Source organism: Schistocerca nitens, chromosome 1, assembly GCF_023898315.1.
Source record: "Schistocerca nitens isolate TAMUIC-IGC-003100 chromosome 1, iqSchNite1.1, whole genome shotgun sequence".
NCBI classification, from domain to species: domain Eukaryota; kingdom Metazoa; phylum Arthropoda; class Insecta; order Orthoptera; family Acrididae; genus Schistocerca; species Schistocerca nitens.
The window spans coordinates 1,092,544,983-1,092,567,459 of NC_064614.1; the positions used below are offsets into that span (position 1 = coordinate 1,092,544,983).

Genomic DNA, 22,477 nt, shown 5'->3' on the forward strand with positions numbered 1-22,477 from the left:
ATAGGTATGTCATAATGTATGAATTCAGAATATGTTCTAGAATTCTGCTACAGACAGAGGTAAGTGATATAGTATGGAAGTTTTCTAGATCAGTTCTACGTACTTTTTTTTTGTAAATAGGTGCGATATGTGCTCTTTTCCAATAACAGGTAACATATCTTTGGTCAAGCCATATTAGCTCAACTATGGTTACAAGTGGGGCTAATTCACTTACAAATTTTTCACAAAATGTGATAGGGATTCTCTTGGGCCCTGGCACCTTGCTGAACGTTAGATACTTAAGCTGCTTTTCAATAAAAATCGTACTGATGACAATCAGTGTTCGTAGCGGTGGTATTCTATTGAATGATGGCAGAATTCCTTGCTTTTCCTTTGCGAAGGAAAATCTGAAGACAGAATTCAATATTTCCATTTTTGTTCTTCTACTTTCTATGTCGGTTGAGGTCTTGCCCAAAGTGTCCAGACACTGATTTTCTGCGTTTGAAACAGCCTTAATATTTGACCAAAATGTTTTGGGTTCTGGGACATCCTGTAACAATACTTCACTGTGGTAGTTATAAAGACTGCAAGCATTGCCCTTCTGGCAACCAAGCAAGTTTCAACTAACATCTTCCTATTTACAAATTTAACTGTATAAAAAGGAAAAGACTGTCAAGAAAACTCCAAAATTATGAGACAGAATTTCTGGCTAACACTCCATGAGAAATGTCAATACTCGATATAGAGACAATAAAAGTATACCAGCTGAAATAGGCTCCTGTCAGAGATCGGAGCACAAAAAAGACTAAGATTTTGATAGAAAAGCAGACAATCAGCTGCATCAATCCTCACTGGCATGTGAACACATTTTTATTCTTTTAACACAGAATCCAGTCTCTCTCTGTATTGAAGCCTAATACTCAGTATCTCCCTGTTACTGCCACTGTATGTCTCTTTTTCCCAATGTCTCCTTTTTCTCCCAATTGAACCTTCCCCCGTCTGTCTCTGTTACTGTGTTCATTCTTTTCTCTCGATATTCCTTCTCAGTTTCCTTCTCTGCCATTTCCACTGTCTCTCTGTCCCACTGCCATTCTCTTTGTCCCATTCTTTTTATCTCCCATTGCCACTGTACCTTCCTATCTCAATCTGCTGTCTTTTTCTTCAACTACCATCACTTCTCCTCCCCCCCCCCCCCCCCCCCCCATGTCCTGGATTGGTTTGCTCACAGTTTCGACCCCGAAATCATGAAACTAACATCTGGTTATGGGGGATGAGAAAAATGGGCTATTTTTTTAATTACAAAGTTTGCTGGTCTGGGGCAGGGGGTGCTTAGCAGAGCCGCCAAACCTATGTGAGGTCTCTCTTTCATTTCCACTGTCTTGTCTTCAACCATCTCTCTCTCACTATCACTGACTCTCTCCCACCACCACTTCCTCGCCCCCCCTTCTCTCCCCCCCCCCCTCTTGGCATCACCCTCTCCCCCTTCCTCCACCACAAAAGCACGAATATGTTCCCATAGCAAAATTTTTTTGTAAGGACAGCAAAATAAGGATTGAGGCAGCTGGGCCCCCTCTTTTCTGTAAGAGGAGCATACTCTCTTTCTCTCTCCTTTTTTTTTTTTTTTTTGTTTAGATAGGAGCATTTTTAAGCTGGTTCCCTTCTTTTCCATGTTAGAGCAGGGTGCACTGCTTATATAAAACGAATTCTGTAGTTCAGTAAAGTTTTAACAGTTTATTTATACAATTCACCACATTTACATACTTTGACACATATAAACCAAAAATATGTATGCACAACATAGGTTAAAACAAGATAATTTCCCATCTAACCTAAGTTCAGATGAAAATGATGATTTGGGTTGAGCAGATGCTCGACATCATAGTCATCAGCGCCCTGACGAAAAGTCAACATGAAATCTCATAGGTGGGGACGAAGGCTGTCCCCACCTGCAGAGCAGTTTATAACATACTAAAGTCTGCCGTCCTTCTCCACCAGTTTAGGGATGAGGCCTGACAGTTCACAAAACTTCACCACTCTGTTAACACTGGTATCGGTATCTGCAAGGATGGTGGGCAGATCTCCAGCGAGACCGAGGGCTGCACTAATATCAGTATACAGGACACACTTAGCCACAATATGCTGAATGGCAAGCGGCACACCACAAACTTCACAGAAGTGTGGATCCTCCCACCAGAGGAGGAAACCATATGTGAAAGGGCTATGCCCGATGTGCAGTCTGATAAGCAAAACCTCCTTCCAGCGGCAAGGCTGACACAAAGTCAGCCAAGCCTTTGTGGTCGATTTGAGTGATGACAGTTTGTTGTCTGACACCTACAACCACTCAGTCTCCCACTGACGCATGATGCATCTGACAGAAAATGAGATAATGATGTGCAACGTGACGGGACACTGATAGACAGCACCATCCCAACATGTTTCCTTGGCAGCTTTGTCAGCCATGTCGTTACCCTGAATCCCAATGTGGCCAGGTGCCCAGCAAAAGATCACCTCCTTGCCACGGCATGGGAGCCGCTGTAAGGAGTCATGGATGAGCATAACCAGTGGGTCTACTGGATACCAACCCCAGTTCACTTAACACTACATAAAAAGAAATGCACAATATTTGCAGGCTACACTAACAGTATAACAGAAAAATGCAGTGTCTGATTTGCAAGTAAAAAGAATTTCATATGACAAAATAATTTTCCTACCCCCATGAACCATGGACCTTGTCGTTGGTGGGGAGGCTTGCGTGCCTCAGCGATACAGACGGCCGTACCGTAGGTGCAACCACAACGGAGGGGTATCTGTTGAGAGGCCAGACAAACGTGTGGTTCCTGAAGAGGGGCAGCAGCCTTTTCAGTAGTTGCAGGGGTAACAGTCTGGATGATTGACTGATCTGGCCTTGCAACACAAACCAAAACGGCCTTGCTGTGCTGGTACTGCGAAAGGCTGAAAGCAAGGGAAAACTACAGCCGTAATTTTTACCGAGGGCATGCAGCTTTACTGTATGGTTAAATGATGATGGCGTCCTCTTGGGTAAAATATTCTGGAGATAAAATAGTCCCCCATTCGGATCTCCGGGCGAGGACTACTCAGGAGGACGTCGTTATCAGGAGAAAGAAAACTGGCGTTCTACGGATCGGAGCGTGGAATGTCAGATCGCTTAACCGGACAGGTAGGTTAGAAAATTTAAAAAGGAAAATGGATAGGTTGAGGTTAGATATAGTGGGAATTAGTGAAATTCGGTGGCAGGAGGAACAAGACTTTTGGTCAGGTGACTACAGGTTAAAAATACAAAATCAAATAGGGGTAATGCAAGAGTAGGTTTAATAATGAATAAAAAAATAGGAGTGCGGGTAAGCCACTACCATCAGCATAGTGAACGCATTATTGTGGCCAAGATAGACACGAAGCCCATGCCTACTACAGTAGTACAAGTTTATATGCCAACTACCTCTGCAGATGATGAAGAAATTGATGAAATGTATGATGAGATAAAAGAAATTATTCAGGTAGTGAAGGGAGACGAAAATTTATTAGTCATGGGTGACTGGAATTCGAGAGTAGGAAAAGAGAGAGAAGGAAACATAGTGGGTGAATATGGATTGGGGGAAAGAAATGAAAGAGGAAGCCGTCTGATAGAATTTTGCACAGAGCATAAGTTAATTATAGCTAACACTTGGTTCAAGAATCATACAAGAAGGTTGTATACATGGAAGAATCCTGGAGATACTAGAAGGTATCAGATAGATTATATAATGGTAAGACAGAGATTTAGGAACCAGGTTTTAAATTGTAAGACATTTCCAGGGGCAGGTGTGGACTCTGACCACAATCTACTGGTTATGAACTGTAGATTAAAACTGAAGAAACTGCAAAAAGGTGGGAATTTAAGGAGATGGGACCTGGATAAACTGACTAAACCAGAGGTTGTACAGAGTTTCAGGGAGAGCATAAGGGAACAATTGACAGGAATGGGGGAAAGAAATACAGTAGAAGAGGAATGGGTAGCTCTGAGGGATGAAATAGTGAAGGCAGCAGAGGATCAAGTAGGTAAAAAGACGAGGGCTAGTAGAAATCCTTGGGTAACAGAAGAAATATTGGATTTAATTGATGAAAGGAGAAAATATAAAAATTCAGTAAATGAAGCAGGCAAAAAGAAATACAAATGCCTCAAAAATGAGATCGACAGGAAGTGCAAAATGGCTAAGCAGGGATGGCTAGAGGACAAATGTAAGGATGTGGAGGCTTATCTCATGAGGGGCAAGATAGATACTGCCTACAGGAAAATTAAAGAGACCTTTGGAGAAAAGAGAGCCACTTGTATTAATATCATGAGCTCAGATGGAAACCCAGTTCTAAGCAAAGAAGGGAAAGCAGAAAGGTGGAAGGAGTATATAGAGGGTCCATACAATGGCGAGGTACTTAAGGACAATATTATGGAAATGGAAGAGGATGTAGAAGATGAAATGGGAGATACGATACTGCGTGAAGAGTTTGACAGAGCACTGAAAGACCTGAGTCAAAACAAGGCCCCGAGAGTAGACAACATTCCAGTGGAACTACTGACGGCCTTGGGAGAGCCAGTCCTGACAAAACTCTACCATCTGGTGAGCAAGATGTATGAGACAGGCGAAATATCCTCAGACTTCAAGAAGAATATAATAATTCCAATCCCATAGAAAGCAGTTGTTGACAGATGTGAAAATTACCCAACTATCAGTTTAATAAGTCACAGCTGCAAAATACAAACGCGTATTCTTTACAGACAAATGGAAAAACTGGTAGAAGCCGACCTCGGCGAAGATCAGTTCTGATTCCGCAGAAATGTTGGAACACGTGAGGCAATACTGACCCTACGCCTTATCTTAGAAAATAGATTAAGGAAAGGCAAACCTACGTTCCTAGCATTTGTAGACTTAGAGAAAGCTTTTGACAATGTTGACTGGAATACTCTCTTTCAAATTCTGAAGGTGGCAGGAGTAAAATACAGGGAGCGAAAGGCTACTTACAATTTGTACAGAAACCAGATGGCAGTTATAAGAGTCGAGGGGCATGAAAGGGAAGCTGTGGCTGGGAAGGGAGTGAGAGAGGCTTGTAGCCTCTCCCCGATGCTATTCAATCTGTATATTGAGCAAGCAGTAAAGGAAACAAAAGAAAAATTCGGAGTGGGTATTAAAGTCCATGGAGAAGAAATAAAAACTTTGAGGTTCGCCGATGACATTGTAATTGTGTCAGAGACAGCAAAGGACTTGGAAGAGCAGTTGAACGGAATGGACAGTGTCTTGAAAGGAGGATATAAGATGAACATCAACAAAAGCGAAACGATGATAATGGAATATAGTCAAATTAAGTCAGGTGATGCTGAGGGAATTAAATTAGGAAATGAGACGCTTAAAGTAGTAAAGGAGTTTTGCTATTTGGGAAGCAAAATAACTGATGATGGTCGAAGTAGAGAGGATATAAAATGTAGACTGGCAATGGCAAGGAAAGTGTTTCTGAAGAAGAGAAATTTGTTAACATCGAGTATAGATTTAAGTGTCAGGAAGTCGTTTCTGAAAGTATTTGTATGGAGTGTAGCCATGTATGGAAGTGAAACGTGGACGATAAATAGTTTGGACAAGAAGAGAATAGAAGCGTTTGAAATGTAGTGCTACAGAAGAACGCTGAAGATTAGATGGGTAGATCACATAACTAATGAGGAGGTATTGAATAGAATTGGGGACAAGAGGAGTTTGTGGCACAACTTGACAAGAAGAAGGGACCGGTTGGTAGGACATGTTCGGAGGCATCAAGGGATCTCAAATTTAGCATTGGAGGGCAGTGTGGAGGGCAAAAATCGTTGAGGGAGACCAAGAGATGAATACACTAAGCAGATTCAGAAGGATGTAGGTTGCAGTAAGTACTGGGTGATGAAGAAGCTTGCACAGGATAGAGTAGCATGGAAAGCTGCATGAAACCAGTCTCAGGACTGAAGACAACAACAACAACAACAACTAGTGCAGTCATTATATTGAGACAGTGCATCAAAGTTTTGTTGATGAAAAAACGCCGACTAAGAACACTGTTTGGTGACCTCAGAATGCTTGCAATGACTCCAAAACCATTGCCATGTGTTCACTACATCCTACACTATGCCTCAAAGTGGATATTACACGCATAGCTTAGATGAATAAATATGGTAACAGAACTTCTGGCTCTCGCTAATGGACAACGATATGGAAAACAGTGTCAAAGTACCCCGAGATCATCATCTTATGAACATACGGTAAAAATTTCTACAATTTGCCATCAATACAAATTATAGAAGTGGTTATTGTCACTACTGGGCTAGCTTCTGGAACTCACAGCTGGAAAAGCTAGGACAGTGTATGTACTTTTACGTGTGTCTATTGGCGGTACTAACAGTTCTCCAGAAGGTAAGTGCTGTCAGCAATTCTGTCTCATAATTTCAAGAATGAAATAGTGTATACACATGCAAGAAAGCCCCACAGGGCATACAATGAAGAAGTTATGTGACAAAATCCACACAAATTAGGAAGTGTGTGTCAAGTCTCTCCTCCCTTTGTGTGTATCAGCTCTTATACTATTTCCATCTTTCTTTAAGTAGTTCTTGGCCTTAAATCAAATTTTATTGAATGATTTTTTTGGTCATGTGGGCTTCACCTTTCCTAATCATTTTCAAATATAATTTCCTGTCTTCACCCAAATATAATACACGAGAATTTGTAAAACTGGAATCACAAAAGATAAATTTAAGCATTATTCTTCTATATTAACACGAGAAATTAAAATCTAATCAATATACAATTAATGGCAACAATATACTCTGTATGGCATAATGAAATGGTTCTTAGTTTCAGACTGTTCAAGCACTTTAAGGAGAAACAAATTTAAAATAAAGTATTTTTTTAATGGAAAATTGTTCAGAAAAATAAATCTTGTATATAAAAAAATGGTACCTGCACCTACCTACTATACATGCTCTTACGAAGAATTATGGTTAAGGTTGTTCGTAATGAAGAGCTGTCTTTGAGAAGTGGTAATATTGCTCGAATTAGCTCAGTGGCAATTTTTTCAGGTAAGAAACCCAAATTATCTAATAGTTGAATGATACCTGAGACAGAATCAGCCATTCCAATGCGAGCTTCTGCACACAGCTTTCTCAGACAAGCTACAAGCAATTGAAGACCAATTGAAAAACATTGTACCAACGAAAATAAGAGAATTTAACACCAACAGCTTTTTCATAACACAAAAAGTGTGATACTTACAAATATATTGTATGTTCTTATGGTCCAATATTTGCTGCAAAAGCTGTTGAACAATTTCAGTTGTCACATCTGGTTGTTTTTTAGCAACAGTTACCAAAATGTATCTGGCCAGTGTCCAAATTTTATCTGGTTTTCCTTCCACACTCTTCATCTTTGTCACACTTAGTAAGACAAAACTGAATTTTATAAGCCCAGAAATAACTCTATCTCTTTCACGAATGCTGTAAAATAAAATTGACAAAACACTGCAACATAATATTGCAATAAAATTCACTACAACATCTGAATATGCACAAGTGGTATAATTAGGTATAACTATAAATGATGATGTGACATATGCATGCAATTGCAGCAACACTTAATACAATTCACTGAAACATAATGCCCAGAATGAAGTAACGATGTTTCACTTTGTACACATAACCAAACAAAAATGAACATAAAGCCAGAAAAGAAGAAATTAGATTCCATCTTATGATTCATTTACCACATGAAAATGAAGATGTAACTGACCTAATCTACAGTGACAAATTCACAAGAACAGTAAATCTAAAAAATAGAGGTACCTTTTTACTACATAACATTTAACTTTTGAGAGAGAGAATCTGAAGTTACATGCTGCTATTGGAAGCACATCATGCAGGCCACATTAGTTAATGTGAAGTTAAAGTACAGATAGGAACAACTAGTAGCCAAATGTGTTTATTTATACTCATGTTTAAGAAAGTAAAGGCAAGAATCGTGTCAAGAAATACAGATTAAATGATGTTTCATTGCATAGGTCATACTACTGCTAGAGGCAAAGCAGCAGCATGTCAGAACAGTTTTGTTGGATATCAGAAGATTATATTTATATCATCCAACCATAAATGTTCAGTTCTTGAAGTTACAAGTAGTTGTTAAGACAGCAGAACCTTGTAAATTAAAAACTGACAATTCTGAGCTACGCGTTTCTAGATGCTAAGAAATTTCTTACCCATAAGATGAAAAGCCTCTTATATCAACACAGGTAATTTTCAATAGTGAAGTATCAAAACCTTATATCGTGTAACATTCAAATCTTAAGGTACAAAAAACTTTTATCTTAGAAGAATTTTTTGCTTGGAAATTTATCGCACTACTTTCATTATAGACACCTTGAAATTTCAAGTATACTGCCAGAATTGTTCTCACCCACAAACAAACTTTCAGTGTCTACTAACTTAAATGCAAGAAATTCAGAAGGCACTGACTTTATAGATTTGGGTACGAGTTATGAGACTGCTACCACAGATGAAATCTTAAGGATCAGAAGAAGTTTATCTGAGCCAAGATGGTGTGCAGCAGATATTGTTACTTATAGTTTCTGGCTTAGTGTCTCTTTAAAGTAGTACAACTCGTATCAATTAAAAATTGTATTATTAGAAAAATTTTCTTCTTTGTTTTCTGTAAAATACATGTTTTTAAGATATGAGGTTTTGCTACCTTAACGATGAATTGTAGAAGTAGCCCTTTTAAAAGCTGAAGGCATTGTGGTATCACTTGGGTCACATTACTTCAACTAGTCGCAAAAGTGGTGTCAAATCAAAAGACTTGCTCTACCTGACATCCTACTCACACGACATTTATTTAATTCAACAAATCTTCGTGACAACCCTCTTAAGTGTGTGGTAATCCCAACCACTAAGGAATGGTTTTTGTCTACTGTTACTCTTTGCTGATATCTTGCTCAAGGAAAATGTACTATCATCACTACCTTGAATGAAGTTGTTTGGTGGCACCACGGAAGCATGTGCCATGCTGCAGGAAGAGAACACTGCGGTTGTATTTGTCTCTAACTATTTTTCCATCATGTCTAATGCGTGTTAGTTTTACTGCCATATTCACAAAGGTCTTGATTTGTTTATTGGTAACTGTGTAACCCCTTCATTTATTGCTGTTTGAGTTATAGTACCATTGTGAAATCATGTTGGCTGTAATTTAAGTTTGCCATTATTTAAAATTTGATTGTGTGTACAAATCACTGAAAATATTTCACTCTGCAGCAAAAAATCGAAGTATGTTAGTAGTGCCATAAATAATTCAAATTATTCCCTGGAGATTTTCACTGTCTAACTTAATTTTATATGAGTTAATTGCAAGAGATTTAATGTTGCTGTTAGTAAGAGTCAATTACCATTCAAAAAACACTATTTTTTGTTGCATTTGAGTTTATGTACTTTGTCATCTGATATATATTACAAGGAAAAAACACAACATTACTGTATTTAACATGGTTTCTACAATCTCTGAAGTTTATAACAAACTATATTCTGAAGCTGTCCTCCTCCTTGTGATGGATTCCTGTAAGTAGTAAATGATGCTTTACGTTCTTGATCATTGCACCAATTTCAATATCATTATCTGATGCAATAAGTACAAATATTTTTCTTGGTACGATGCTGTCTTCAGTCACAATAGCTTATTTTTCTATTTTAGCCCAATTTGTTTCACAGCTACAACTCCATTTTCATAGACTGAATTGGCATTTTTTGGCAGTTACATCTGTTTCAGTTCATCACCTTGATTTGGCCACAAGATATTCATCTTTTGCATCACTGTAAAATCAGCATTCTCTGTTAATGCCCATTGACAGAATTGCACTCAATGATTAAAGTTATCACCATGTAATCGCTGATGTAGCGACACATGAAACGGGTGAAAGCGGTGACGATGCAGTATGCGCATGACACTACTTTGACTCAGTCCACCGGCTCTCGCAATGTCCCGTGTACTCATGCGTGGGTTCATGGCAACAGCAGCTAACACACCAACTGCACCCGCTTCTCCTGTGACGGGCCTGTTACGGACCCGTTTGCATGCTACGACCATACCTGTTGCATACAGTTGGAGGTAGATGTTTTGCAATGTGCGGCACGTTGGATGCTCTCTGTCCAGGTACCGTTCTGCATACACCCTGCAGGCTTCAGCTGCATTTCGTCGACACTCGCCATAGATGAGTATCATCTCCGCCTTTTCAGAGTTCGAATACACCATGGTCACTGTTCCTACAACACTACACTATCACAGACGTCTGGTAACACAGTGTAATACAGTTGGTCTGCGTGCGGAGACGAATGCAGAATAACAATAGCAGCAATCGCTACATGGGGACACTGCGACAGCTAGACCAAACCACAAAAGTGCACTACAGCCACACTCGTAAACACGGTCGTCATCGTAAACATGTCCCTGCAGATGCTGCTCGCCGACCGTGGCTCGTGTTTCGTGTTTGTTACAACACGCAACTCAACGTCGGAGGTTTCAAGCGTCAACTTTAGGTTACAATATCTCTGGATGTAATTAACATTTTACAATGCAACAAACGGCACTGATTACGTATTTGTTTATATGTTGAGATGTGCTGACAAAACTAACGTGGTTCCTTTTAAAAAAACGTAGGTTTGTGTTAAAAAACATACTTCCGTGCCTTTTTTTATGGTTTGTATTAAACAATTACACTAGCCCCTCTCCTCACGTTCGGTCTGTGGAATCGGTTCGTCAGTATTTGATATGGTTTACGAAACATATCCAGCGGTAACGTTAGGTGACTCACCCTGTATATGATTGTTAAGGGTTAAGCATGTAATAATTCGATGCAAGACATTTTGTTGAGTCTGAATTTTGTTCTCGTACTGGTCGGTAGAGAAGGAAAAGATCCTTAATCGATGTGAAGGTATAAAGGCTGTAAAAAGGAGAGAGAGAGAGAGAGAAGGTAAATACAAGTTATTCAAAACAAATATCTCTTAAAGTGTAACGTCTTGTGATTTCTTATAACTAAAAATTGCAAGGTCTAATCTGAGCCTGTCCTGAATAACAGCGAAGAACATTTATGTTATCATATATTTTCTTCGTTTGGTCACGGTTGTGATTCACATGTTTCTTTTTGTTACGGGACGCGTTATGAATATTTTCATTATACGCGCAAAAGTGAACACAGCTTTAATCGAACCTGGGTCTTTCGGAAACGATAACTTTTAATCAATACAATTATGCAAATACCGTCTAAATCGCAACCTTGGTCGCAAAAGTGTTTCCTGGACCAAATAATTCTTATAAAATGTGTATTCTCCAAAGCGAGCAGCATTGCACTATCGCTGACTCGCAATAATCGAAAGAGTAAAAACAGTGCTTAAATAAAATTGCCACCTTTTAATAATTATTATTAACCCATTAAATAAATAAATAAATAGCAATTCAGTGGCTATCCAATCAATAAACAGAGAGGGCAATTCATTCTGCACTTGCACTTAAATAATATTACATATTTTTGGCTGTACAGTCTTACATAATCATAAATTCTTAGAGATTTTGCTGAAAGGTTCTGAGGGAAACATTCTCAAGAAGAGTGAATACAGTTATCTTATCTGAAATGCAATCTGAGAATTATTGTGTAACAATTGGTCTCTACTTCTGTATAAACCTTCATGACTATAAAAAAAGACTTACCTCTCTAATTCCTTTTATTTAGGTAAAAACTGATTACAACTATCCTTTTAGCTTGTCGGACAAATTTCTGAAGTTCGCGTCATGTTATGATATCCAAATGAATTTCCTCACAATGAATTATGAACATCGTGAATGTAGTTTACATTACCGAGGAAGGATTTGCTGGAAATTGCTGGAAATTGTCCCTATTTACATATTCAAATTTATCTTATTACCTAATGCCAGTTTCTGCTGTCTTGCACACATATACAAAAGGTGCACATCCAGATTTACACTGTTAAATTAGAGCCACAATATTTGCTCTCTTATTCAATATCTTCTTATTGCGGTTATTGATACCTTGACAGAATGAACTGTATTGTAAGCATATGTGTGTAAGACATACAAGCTCTACAATCCATTCTACTAAGATACCCAACGCCATACTTATAAGAATAAAGGTGAAGACCAAACACTAGGTCTTCTGTTTACCTTCAAAGTAGTAAATGTAGCACAAACCTAAATGATTTCCTTCCACAGACTGGTGAAAAACACCTGAATTCAGTAGAAGGTAATAACATAAATCTGAAAAACCTAAATAGTGACAAGTTGCTTCAAATCTTTTCTCTCTTTTAATGCTCGTTATAGTAATTTCAGTAATGATCATTATAGTCACAACAATGTGCACATGAATGTCAGTATATAGTACAAAAGAAAGGTACCTGACAGTCAATATTTAATGAACCTTGGAACCTTTAATTACAACAATTTTTCTTCTAGCACCCACCCTGTGGTGTAATTGAAATGAAACACTTATTTAGATAACTCTTGTGTGATTAAAATGCAGTCACAATTCTTCAGTGATAATCTCAAATTCAAACTGTTATTGTTTACATACCACCATAAATAGTGACCCAGGTCTAAAATGTACCAGAAATGTTAAGATTAAAGGCATCCTTTCCTGAGATGAGAAAGCATTAATGGGCAAAGTTTAGTGATATTACAATGTGGAATTTCATGTGCTGCAACATTGTGAAATATGACATGAAAAATCTGTCAACTTGGATTTTTGTCTTGTGGAAAAGAACATGGCCAATAAGATCCAACATCAGTATTACGTCACGAGCAGTACTTGGGGGATGCCACACTGGATTGAGCAACACAGAGTTGAACTCGGGCACATTAATGATTTATCAGAAGCGCATTGTGTTTCATACAATTTATTATAGTTAAATATCAAATAACAACATCTATGGTTGCAGGCTATAAATATTTTTGTTTAACCTGTAAAATGAGTTTCAGCTGTGGTTGCAGAACTGTAATACAGCTGTCCTCCCACCAACACACACACACACACACACACACACACACACACACACACACAGTTTACTACAGATGTATCATGACTATTGCTATCTCATGTGGTCAACAATTTTATGGAAGTACAGTATTATAATTTACTAATGGTGGATACAGTTGCTGCAGCATTGGTACACTGTGCTAAAAATAGACAATGAAACTTTTGCTGCTACAGTGATTTCTTGGTGCAACTGACAGCAATGCCCAGCAGGCAAAGACAAGAACTAAATTTGGATTTTTTAGGGTGCAAAGTTTTTTCGCATAACAAATGGCCAGGTTCACAGAACAGCCCAACTAATATTTGCAAATTACCTGTTGTTCAGCAAATGAAACACACTTCCAAAATTCACATTATAATACTTATTATTACTGTGGAATGATAGTTATGAATTGTATGTAGTACACTGGTCCCTGCAGTGTTAAATGGGATCTGCAAATCCAGAATCCAAATACGAGATTTATAGTCTTGGCTAGCACAATACAAAGCTTTCAATACATAACAGAGATGTATGTATAATTTAGCAGCAAAGTTAAAGTTTTATGCTTTATGACAAAGTCTGATCACAGTAACATACCTGCTTTCAATTACTTTGGTGAAAACAAGCTGAATACTTAATACTTTTGGAACAATGTCTCTCAACCAAGCCGAACTGTTCCTTTTCTCCTCTTCTGTTGATGCACGAATAACTGCCAATTTCAAAATATCAAAAGCCTGCAAAAGCAACAAAGACATAACCAGTGTAGCTCACACATTATCTGCAACAAAAATGTGACATCTTACGCAGCAATACCATTTCACATAAATAAAAAAAAAAAAAAACAAAATCAAAAAAAGATTCTACTAATACCACGAAAGTTCATTATCTTCATATTGAACAAAATATGAGAACTATTGAAGAGACAAAAAATGCAAATTATGTATATCTGGGAGGGAACAATTAGTATATGAATTAGCTATTGGACAAAGTCATTCACCAATACGAGCACAACTCACACACATACGGCCAGTTATCTCCGGGTACTGAAGCCTTCAGCATTGCAGCTATGTCAGGACACTCCAAATGACTTCATTAGTTCCTAATCTTCAGGGACACTAAGACCCCAAGACAAACGAGCAAATCAAGCAATGGAAATGTGGATTCATCACCTTCGAAAAAGGTGAAGATGCAACTATCATTAAGAAAGGTGATGCTGGGTCTATTTCTGGAACAGCAATGTTTTGGTGCTAAGATTATGGTTTGCAAGGGGGCAAACCATCCCAGGAGTACACTATCAAAACGTCCTGACAAATTTATGGGAGGCTGTCACAAGATGAAACATCATGGAAAGTTGTCCAAGGAGTGATTTTTCTCGAGGACAACAACCGAGCTCATTCTGTACAGGGCACACTCATGTATGCTGCTTCTCTAGGCAATCAAATTTTGCCCACCCCCTATAATGTTTTGCCTTGGCACCTAGTGTACTACTACTTCCTCTTTCATTATATGAAGAAACCATTGAATGGTAGATATTTCCAGTACGATAATGAGAATTTTCAAAGTGGAATATTTTCTGAACAGACAAAATGCAGAATTCTATAATGAAGTCTTTTCCAAATCATCCACTGCCAATTTTTTTTTTTTTTTTTTTGGGCACTAAAGCGTTAATGTTTGCAGGAGGTCAAACGACACTCCCCAAGTTTCACTGTCGTAGCCTAATTGTGTGTGTGTGTGTGTGTGTGTTGTGTGTGTGTGTGGTGGTGGTGGTGGGGGGGAGATTAAAACTTTATGGCTTCAAACTCTATAAAATATTTCTAAATAAATAACTATGAAAGTATATGACATGTGAGACAGAAGAAAACTAAATACTTGACATCTACCAAAACTAAGAAAGAAGACAACCAATATGTAAACAGAAAAATGACCTAAGACTTTCTGAACTGCTTCTGGAATGAAAAATACCGCTAAAAGAAACAAAAAGAAGAACAAGGTGTAGAAATAGTGCAGAAAATGAAACACCACTCTTATCATTTCATCAACAGAGATTATCTACATCCAAGGAGCCTTTATGAATTAATAAGAAGCTGTTCCAGTTACCACTGCTCTGGCAGTTTCATACGCATGTCTTAGTCTTCAATCATATGTGGAATATACCTGAAATGTGAAGCAACATATACTATTTTGGAGTTTATATCAATAAACATGATACGCTTGTAAGTGAAATGGTTTTGTTCCGCAGCAGAAGGAAGGTTAGTGATTGCCAACAGAGTGGTTATTAAACTAGAATATCCTTAGTTAAAGAAGGATGAGGGTGAAAATCAGATATAGACTTTTTGAAGGAAGGATCTTTGCATTCAACTAGTGCGAAACTGGGTAACTACAGAAGTCATCTTCAAGATTGCTGGGTGGTAACCTGAAGTACTATTCTCCCAAATATGAATCCAATCACTGTGTCATCTTCCTGAAGTATTCAGCAGATATCTGGAATTGTAAGTTGAGTGCCTAGGATGAAAATGGCCCAAAAAGTACACCTAACATCTACTGTATTACAAATACAATTTTATGTTCTCAGAAGAATATACTGGCCATGAAAAAATTATCAATAATTGCACTACGATAAGATACATACTTAGTAAGTAGAAACTGCTAATGAAGCTTAATACTTAAATAACATTATATAGTACTGTTTTTATTAAAATTTTACCTGGTCTTCATAGGAACTTATGGAAGACACACACAGTAAAACAGCTACCAAAAATGGGTTTAACACAAATTCTGGAGCATTGCGTACATTCTTCAGACTCTTGATTAGTTCTTTCACAATAGAATGCCCACCAGCAGCAGCCTGGCTGATATGGAAAAGCACTGTACTTTCAGATCGTTGAATATCTCTTATGTCCACTGCATCTACAAAGTTGAAATGTTCAGATAAAATATAGTTCAAAATCTGTGTAACTTAACTCAGTTTCTACCAACAAGAATATAATTAAGATTTCAGATGATTTTGTGAAGATATTGTTGTTCAAATATATATGGATGAATGACTCTGTTCAACTGCTTTAGTCGGAGAAGGAATTCATTTTTTTTTCTTCCTTTATTTTTAAATTTAAAAACCTTGCATGTTATATTACAGGCAGATCAATGTAAGTTACTGCAGATATAAAATTAGCACGCTTACGGACAACTCACAAGACAATACTTTAATAGATGTAAACACTAAAATAGTAATAATAATAACACACTAATAATAATAATAATAATAGGTAAAAAAATTGAGAAAACAAAACTAAATCCACTTTGCGTCTGTCTTGTAGCAAGCAGCAAAGTGGTCAGTGTCTGTTCACCAGTGGTGGGGCTGAAATTCATATTCCGGAACTAACCCTTCCAGTCTTAACATTCTGAGTTCACTCAATGAGTCTACTCAACCCCACCTGATTCCAGGTACAATAATCATGGAGCATTTTGATAATCACAATATTATCCCAGGTGGTCAACCCACTGCCGGTATCACTGGCGTAACTGGTCTTTCGGATTCTGGGGCGGCCAGGTTAAAATGCAATGTGACTCAGCAGAGCAAGTCTGAGTCCTCTGCTCAACTTTTAAACCAAAACAAATACATTTTTTGCAGCAAAACATACAAACACTTTTGCAATCACGTAAACATAAGCTGGGAGATACATTAAAAGAACAGAAGGTTCAAATTTTGCCACTTCAAGGAATACGAATGACGGACAATAACATCATGATGGATTTCGGCAATTATTGTCTCTTTAAAAGTAAAGCTGATAAAAGAATACTTAATAAAGTGTCACATCTGGGAGTTGCTTTTGCAGTCTCCAAAAATATTTTAAACTCAATAACAGAGGTAAAACCCATTAATAATAGACTAATGACAATTTCTCTTACATATGCAAATAAAGCATACACTTCAATTGATGCCCAGATGTCTGTCAGAATAACCGTAAAAAACCTGATGAAGTTGATGAAGCTTGGGAAACATTACAAAGCATCATCTCAAAAATTCCCTCAAACCATGCTAAAATTTTAATGGGCAATTTTAATGCTCAATTAGGTAAAGAGAAAACAATATAAGAAAACCGTGGGTGGATTTACTGCGCATAAATGGACAAACCAAAATGACCAAAGACTCGTTGAAACATGCAAAAATTTTAACCTTAAAATCATGTCAACACATTTTAAAAAGAACCCTTCTAAAAAAAAAAAAAATCCTAGCGGGCACCCAATAAATTTTTTGGGGAATTTAAAATCGAGCATGTAGCAATTTAATACCCTAACTACAAAGAAATTTTAAATGTCCATGTTAGGAAAGGGTCTAATATTGATTCTGACCATTATCTAACGCCAATAAAAGTAAAACTTCCGCCTCAGAAACTCTACAAAACAAAAAATGTTATCCCAAAATTTGAAACTGCTAAAATAACCCCAAGTCTAACAAGTGAACTTGGCACAAAATACAACAATTGCAACAACTGGCAAAGCCTAAAAGAAAAGTTCATCAAAACAGCACAAAATTTAATTCTGCTTCAAAAGAAACAAAAACACCCTTGGTGGAACGCAGATTGTGAGAAGGCAGTTAAGTCTAGTCATGAGGCATTCAAAAACTGGAATAGTACCAAAACAGGAGAAAAAGAACACGACCTTTCTAACTGTGAGAAAAGAAACATCTAAATTAATCAGACAGCCTAAAAGAAACTACGAAAATGTGCAACTTTTAGAAATCGAAAAAGATTTTCAAAAGAACAATACAAGAAACTTATAAAACATTCAAAACAAAACTAACTGGTTACCAACTTCAAAGACTTTGCTTCAAAAATGAAAATGGCAGTTTGGCTCTTAATGACCAGGAAAACCTTAAGGTACTTGCTAATTATTTTGAAAAACTATTGAACTGTCCAAAACCAGTGAATAAATTTCAAACACAGCAAATTATAACACCAACCCTAACAATAAAGCATCTGACTAAATCGAAATAACTAAACAAATTAAGAGACTTAAAAACAATAAAGCATCCAGAGAAGACAGTATAATCGCAGAATTACTAAAATCAGCTGGCCCTAACACTATAAGAGAGATCACCCAACTAACAGGACATAACTGGCAAACTGAGAAAATACCTAAGGACTGGAAAACTGCCCTAATCCATCCATTGCATAAAAAAGGGGATAGGACCAATGTTCATAATTACCAAGGAATCTCTCTCCTCCCAGTCACATACAAAATTCTCTCCCAGTGTTTACTTGATTGAGCCCAAGAACAGCTAGAACCTAAAATTTGTGAATACCAACAGGCTTTAGAGCAAACAGATCCTGTGCGGAACAAATTCTTGCTTTAAAACTAATCCTAAGACACCAAAGAATTTCTAGTAACAATATTGTATGTACATTTTTGGATTTTAAAAAGGCTTGTGACTCATATGATCGTGAATCTCTTTGCCAAATTTTAAAGGAACAAGGGGTGGATAATGAAACTCTTAACACGGATTAATGAAACATTATCCGAGACTAGATCTAAAGTTAAATTCATGGGAGAGATTTCTGAATCATTCGAAATAAAGACTGGTGTTAGACAGGAAGATGGACTATCTCCATTACTGTTTAACTGTGTTTTGGAAAAGATAATTAAAGAACGGCGAGAGCAGAAGAGAAGGCTAAATGCTAACCCTTAGATGGTATGATTAAAATCCCCACACAAATAAAATGTAAAACTAAATCTGCTGTTGAGGCACTGTCGCCCAACACCGAAGGTAGGGTGCTGAGAAGTTTTAAAAGTCCACCGCAGAGGGGCTAAAAGTGAGCAGTCCAGCAAGATGTGGTCGACAGACATATGTGAGCCACAGTGACACCGAGGTGGGTCCTCGCAACGGAGGAGGTAGCCATGTGTTAGCCACATGCAGTCACTGCGGAGCAGGCAGAGAACCACAGAGTCCCTGCGTGAAGCCCGCATGGAGGTCTTCCACACATTCGTAGTCTCCTTAAGCGCACGCTGTTTGTTGTGCATACTGAGATTATGCCATTCCGTCTACCAAAGCTGAAATACCTTGCGGCGTAATAATGATCGCAGGTCAGTTACAGGGATGCCGATCTCCAGAAGTGGTTTCCATGCAGCCTATTTGGCCAGCCTGTCAGCAAGTTAATTTCCTGGGATTCCAACGTGGATTGGGGTCCACACAAACACCACAGAACGACTGGACCATTCCAGGGCATAGATGGACTACTGGATGGTCAGTACCAAAGGATGGCGGGGGGCAACATTTGTCGATAGCTTGTAGGCTGCTCAAGGAGTCGGTACAGAGAAGAAACGACTGGCCAGGGCATGAGCGGATACGCTCAAGAGCATGAGAAATGGCTGCCAGCTCTGCAGTGAAAACACTGCAGCCATCTGACAAGGAGTGCTGTTCAATATGTCGTCCATGCACATACACCAAGCCAACGTGATCATCAGCGATGGAGCCGCCAGTGTAAACCACTTCATGGTCCCAGTACGTGTCAAGAATAGAGAGGAAGTGAAAGTGGAGAGCTGCGGGGTTAACAGAGTCCTTAGGACCATATGACAGGTCCAGGCAAAGCTTCGGCCTAGGTGTACACCATGGAGATGTACACGTATGGACCTTGAATATAGGTGGTAAAGGCAAGAACTCCACTTCAGACAGAAGAGATCGGACGCAAACCACAATTGTAAGCCTTGACCAGGGCCTCCGATTTGGGAGATGAACCGTCGTGGATGGGAAAAGGAGACAGTAATTCGGATGCTCAGGAGAACGACAATGTGTGCAACATAACTGGCGAGCAGTTGTGCACACCTGACCTTCGATGGAGGGACTCCGGTCTCCACCAGGACTCTAGTCACCGGACTTGTTCTAAAAGCCCCTGTTGCCAGTCAAATGCCACAGTGATGCACTGGGTAGAGTAAATGCAATGCTGAGGGTGCCGCCAAACCATAAACCAGACTCCGATAGTCAAGTCGGGATTGAACAAGGGCTCTGTAGAGCTCCAGCAGCGTAGAGCGATCTGCACCCCAGCTGGTGTTGCTCAGGCAGCAGAGGGCATTGAGGTGCTGCCAGCACTTCCGCTTCAGCTGACTAAGATGAGGAAGCCACATCAATCGGGTATTGAAAATCAGTCCCAAGAATCGATATGTCTCCACTACAGCGAGTGGTAAAGTTCTGTTTCCGGATGAAAAAGATGTAAAGCTTAACAGTTGCTGTAGCTCAGCCAGGTGGTGGAAAAAACCGCAGAAATTCCACTGGAGGATGACGTTATCGTGAGGCTGGGAAGGCGTAAAGCATGCAAGGAGGCAGGTTACACCTCAGGATCACCTGCTGCCACCGATTGAGTATTTGTATCCATTCCTATTGTGGAGGAGGTATCAATGAGATCCAGCTCTTTGGGGGACGCTGAGATCTCTATCTCATTGCAGGTGCAGAATTGGTACGGAGTGGTGGTGTTGGGGCCCCCGGAGGGTCCTTTTTCTTAGCAGACTTCTTTGTTTGCTTGCCCTCTCACTTCTCTTTAGGGGCTAGCTGGGAGGACTTCTCCAAAGTAGCTTCAGGCACAGGTGAAGACCATGGAGTTCTTCATCCAGCAGCTTTTGGCTCCTTTAGCCACTGGCGAGTGCCCGCTGTGGCATTAGTGGAGACCTTGGGAGAGAAAGTCCCAAGGGACCCCTTCCGCACGAGAGCAGCCAGAGGTGGCTGTTGCTTCTCCGGCTGGGGGGCGAAGGGACCGATGTCCCCTGTGTTTGGGGGGTGGGGGAGATTTCCCCCCCTACCACCAAGGGAGCAGATGTATTCTGGAGGCCCAGAGGGCCCACTGTTCATGGCACAGAGAGTGGTATGACTGGTACTTGTGATGGCAAAGGTAATGTAGCTGCAGCATATGTGGACATCAACCGAACGGGGTGTAATCATTCAAATTTATGTTTAGCCTCTTGGTAAATAAACTGGTCCAGGGTCTTGTACTCCATGATTTTCTGCTCCTTTTGGAGTACTGTGCACTCTGGCAAGCAGGGGGAGTGCTGCTCTCCACAGTTGATACAAGTTGGAGGAGGCGCACAGGGAGTATCTCGATGCATTGGATGTCCGCAGTCTCGACATGTGGCGTTGGAAGTGCAGCGGGAAGACATGTGCCCGAATTTTCAGCATTTAAAGCACTGCATAGGGGGAGGGACATACGGTTTAACGTCACAGCAGTAAACCATCACCTTGACCTTTTCAGGCAATGAATCACCCTCAAAGGCAACGATGAAGGCACTGATAGCATCCCTGTTGTCTTTAAGACCCCTGTAAATGCGCCGGATGAAATGAACACGCCGCCGTCCTAGATTGGGACGGAGCTCATCGTCAGACTGCAAGAGGAGCACAATGGAAAATAATCTCCTGGACCATGTTGAGGTTTTTATGGGGAGCGACGGAAACAGGAATATCACCCAGCTGGTCAGAAGCGAGTAATGCCCAGGATTGGGCTGAGGATGCTGTCTGAATCAAGACTGCACCACTTCTCATCTTGGACAGTTGTATCACTTCCCCAAACTTATCCTCAAGATGTAAAAAAAAATTAGGCTTCATAGGTAGAAAGGAGACCCCGTCCATTCTGCTAAATACCGAGGCGAATATGGCTCTCTTCCTGCTGAAGCCCTACATTCCTCCCATGGAGTAGTAAGGGAGGGAAACGATTTAGGGTCATATCTGTCAGCATTGTACTCTATCTGGCCCTTCTTAGAGACTGCTGGCACCGTATGGTCTTCAGCAAGAGATGACTTAGTCCACTTCACTGCGGGTCATTCGCCTTGATGCCACCCACTCTGATCAGGGGCTCTCCCAACGGGTGCCACCCAGCCACATGAAAGGCCACCTTGCATGATGGCCATTGTCGGGAGTCCTGATGCCCCAGGAAGACAGGAATCTACTCCTTGGCACATGTGGGAAGTTTACAGATCAGGCATCAACAGTGTGATCTCTGTGTTGTCAGGGGGCTACCACCAAATGGGCACACGATGGCCCCACCACTACAGACTGGCTATCGTGTCGGATATTGGGCGCAGAGAAATCCAATACTGTCATGGGAACAAAAGAGGACAGGAGACAACGGAAGAAGATGACATACCCCGGAAAGTGTCCTTGCCCAAATAGTTGAATTGCAGATGGAGATGCAAAGTCGTGACAAGAGGTTCAGGAGATCGAATCTAAGGGCACTATGGATAACTCATGCACCATGTAAGGCGTCCTTCCCCATACGGTTCTTTATTTACGTGACCATTACAGCACTCCAACCTCAGTTCTCGATACCAGTAATATCTTACTACTTTTCTGCGAAGTAACAGACATATTTTTGTGACAATATTCACATTTGGTTTTATTAATGTATAGGTACTCCGATGTATCGATATATTACAGGGATAATATCACTTGTGTGTATTCAT

The 22,477-nt window shown here is 39.6% G+C and overlaps 1 protein-coding gene across 1 annotated transcript in view; it reads right to left on the reverse strand.

Annotated features, from left to right (window-relative positions):
* The window catches only part of LOC126198634 (Fanconi anemia group I protein-like), a 250,425-nt gene that overhangs the window by 163,164 nt on the left and 64,784 nt on the right, over positions 1-22,477 (reverse strand). Inside the window, exons 6-9 of the mRNA XM_049935099.1 lie at positions 15,744-15,946; positions 13,637-13,773; positions 7,257-7,477; positions 6,955-7,156 (exon numbers count right to left, since the gene is read on the reverse strand). Coding sequence (XP_049791056.1) covers positions 6,955-7,156; positions 7,257-7,477; positions 13,637-13,773; positions 15,744-15,946 — 763 coding nt within the window. The remainder of the gene's footprint in view (positions 1-6,954; positions 7,157-7,256; positions 7,478-13,636; positions 13,774-15,743; positions 15,947-22,477) is intronic.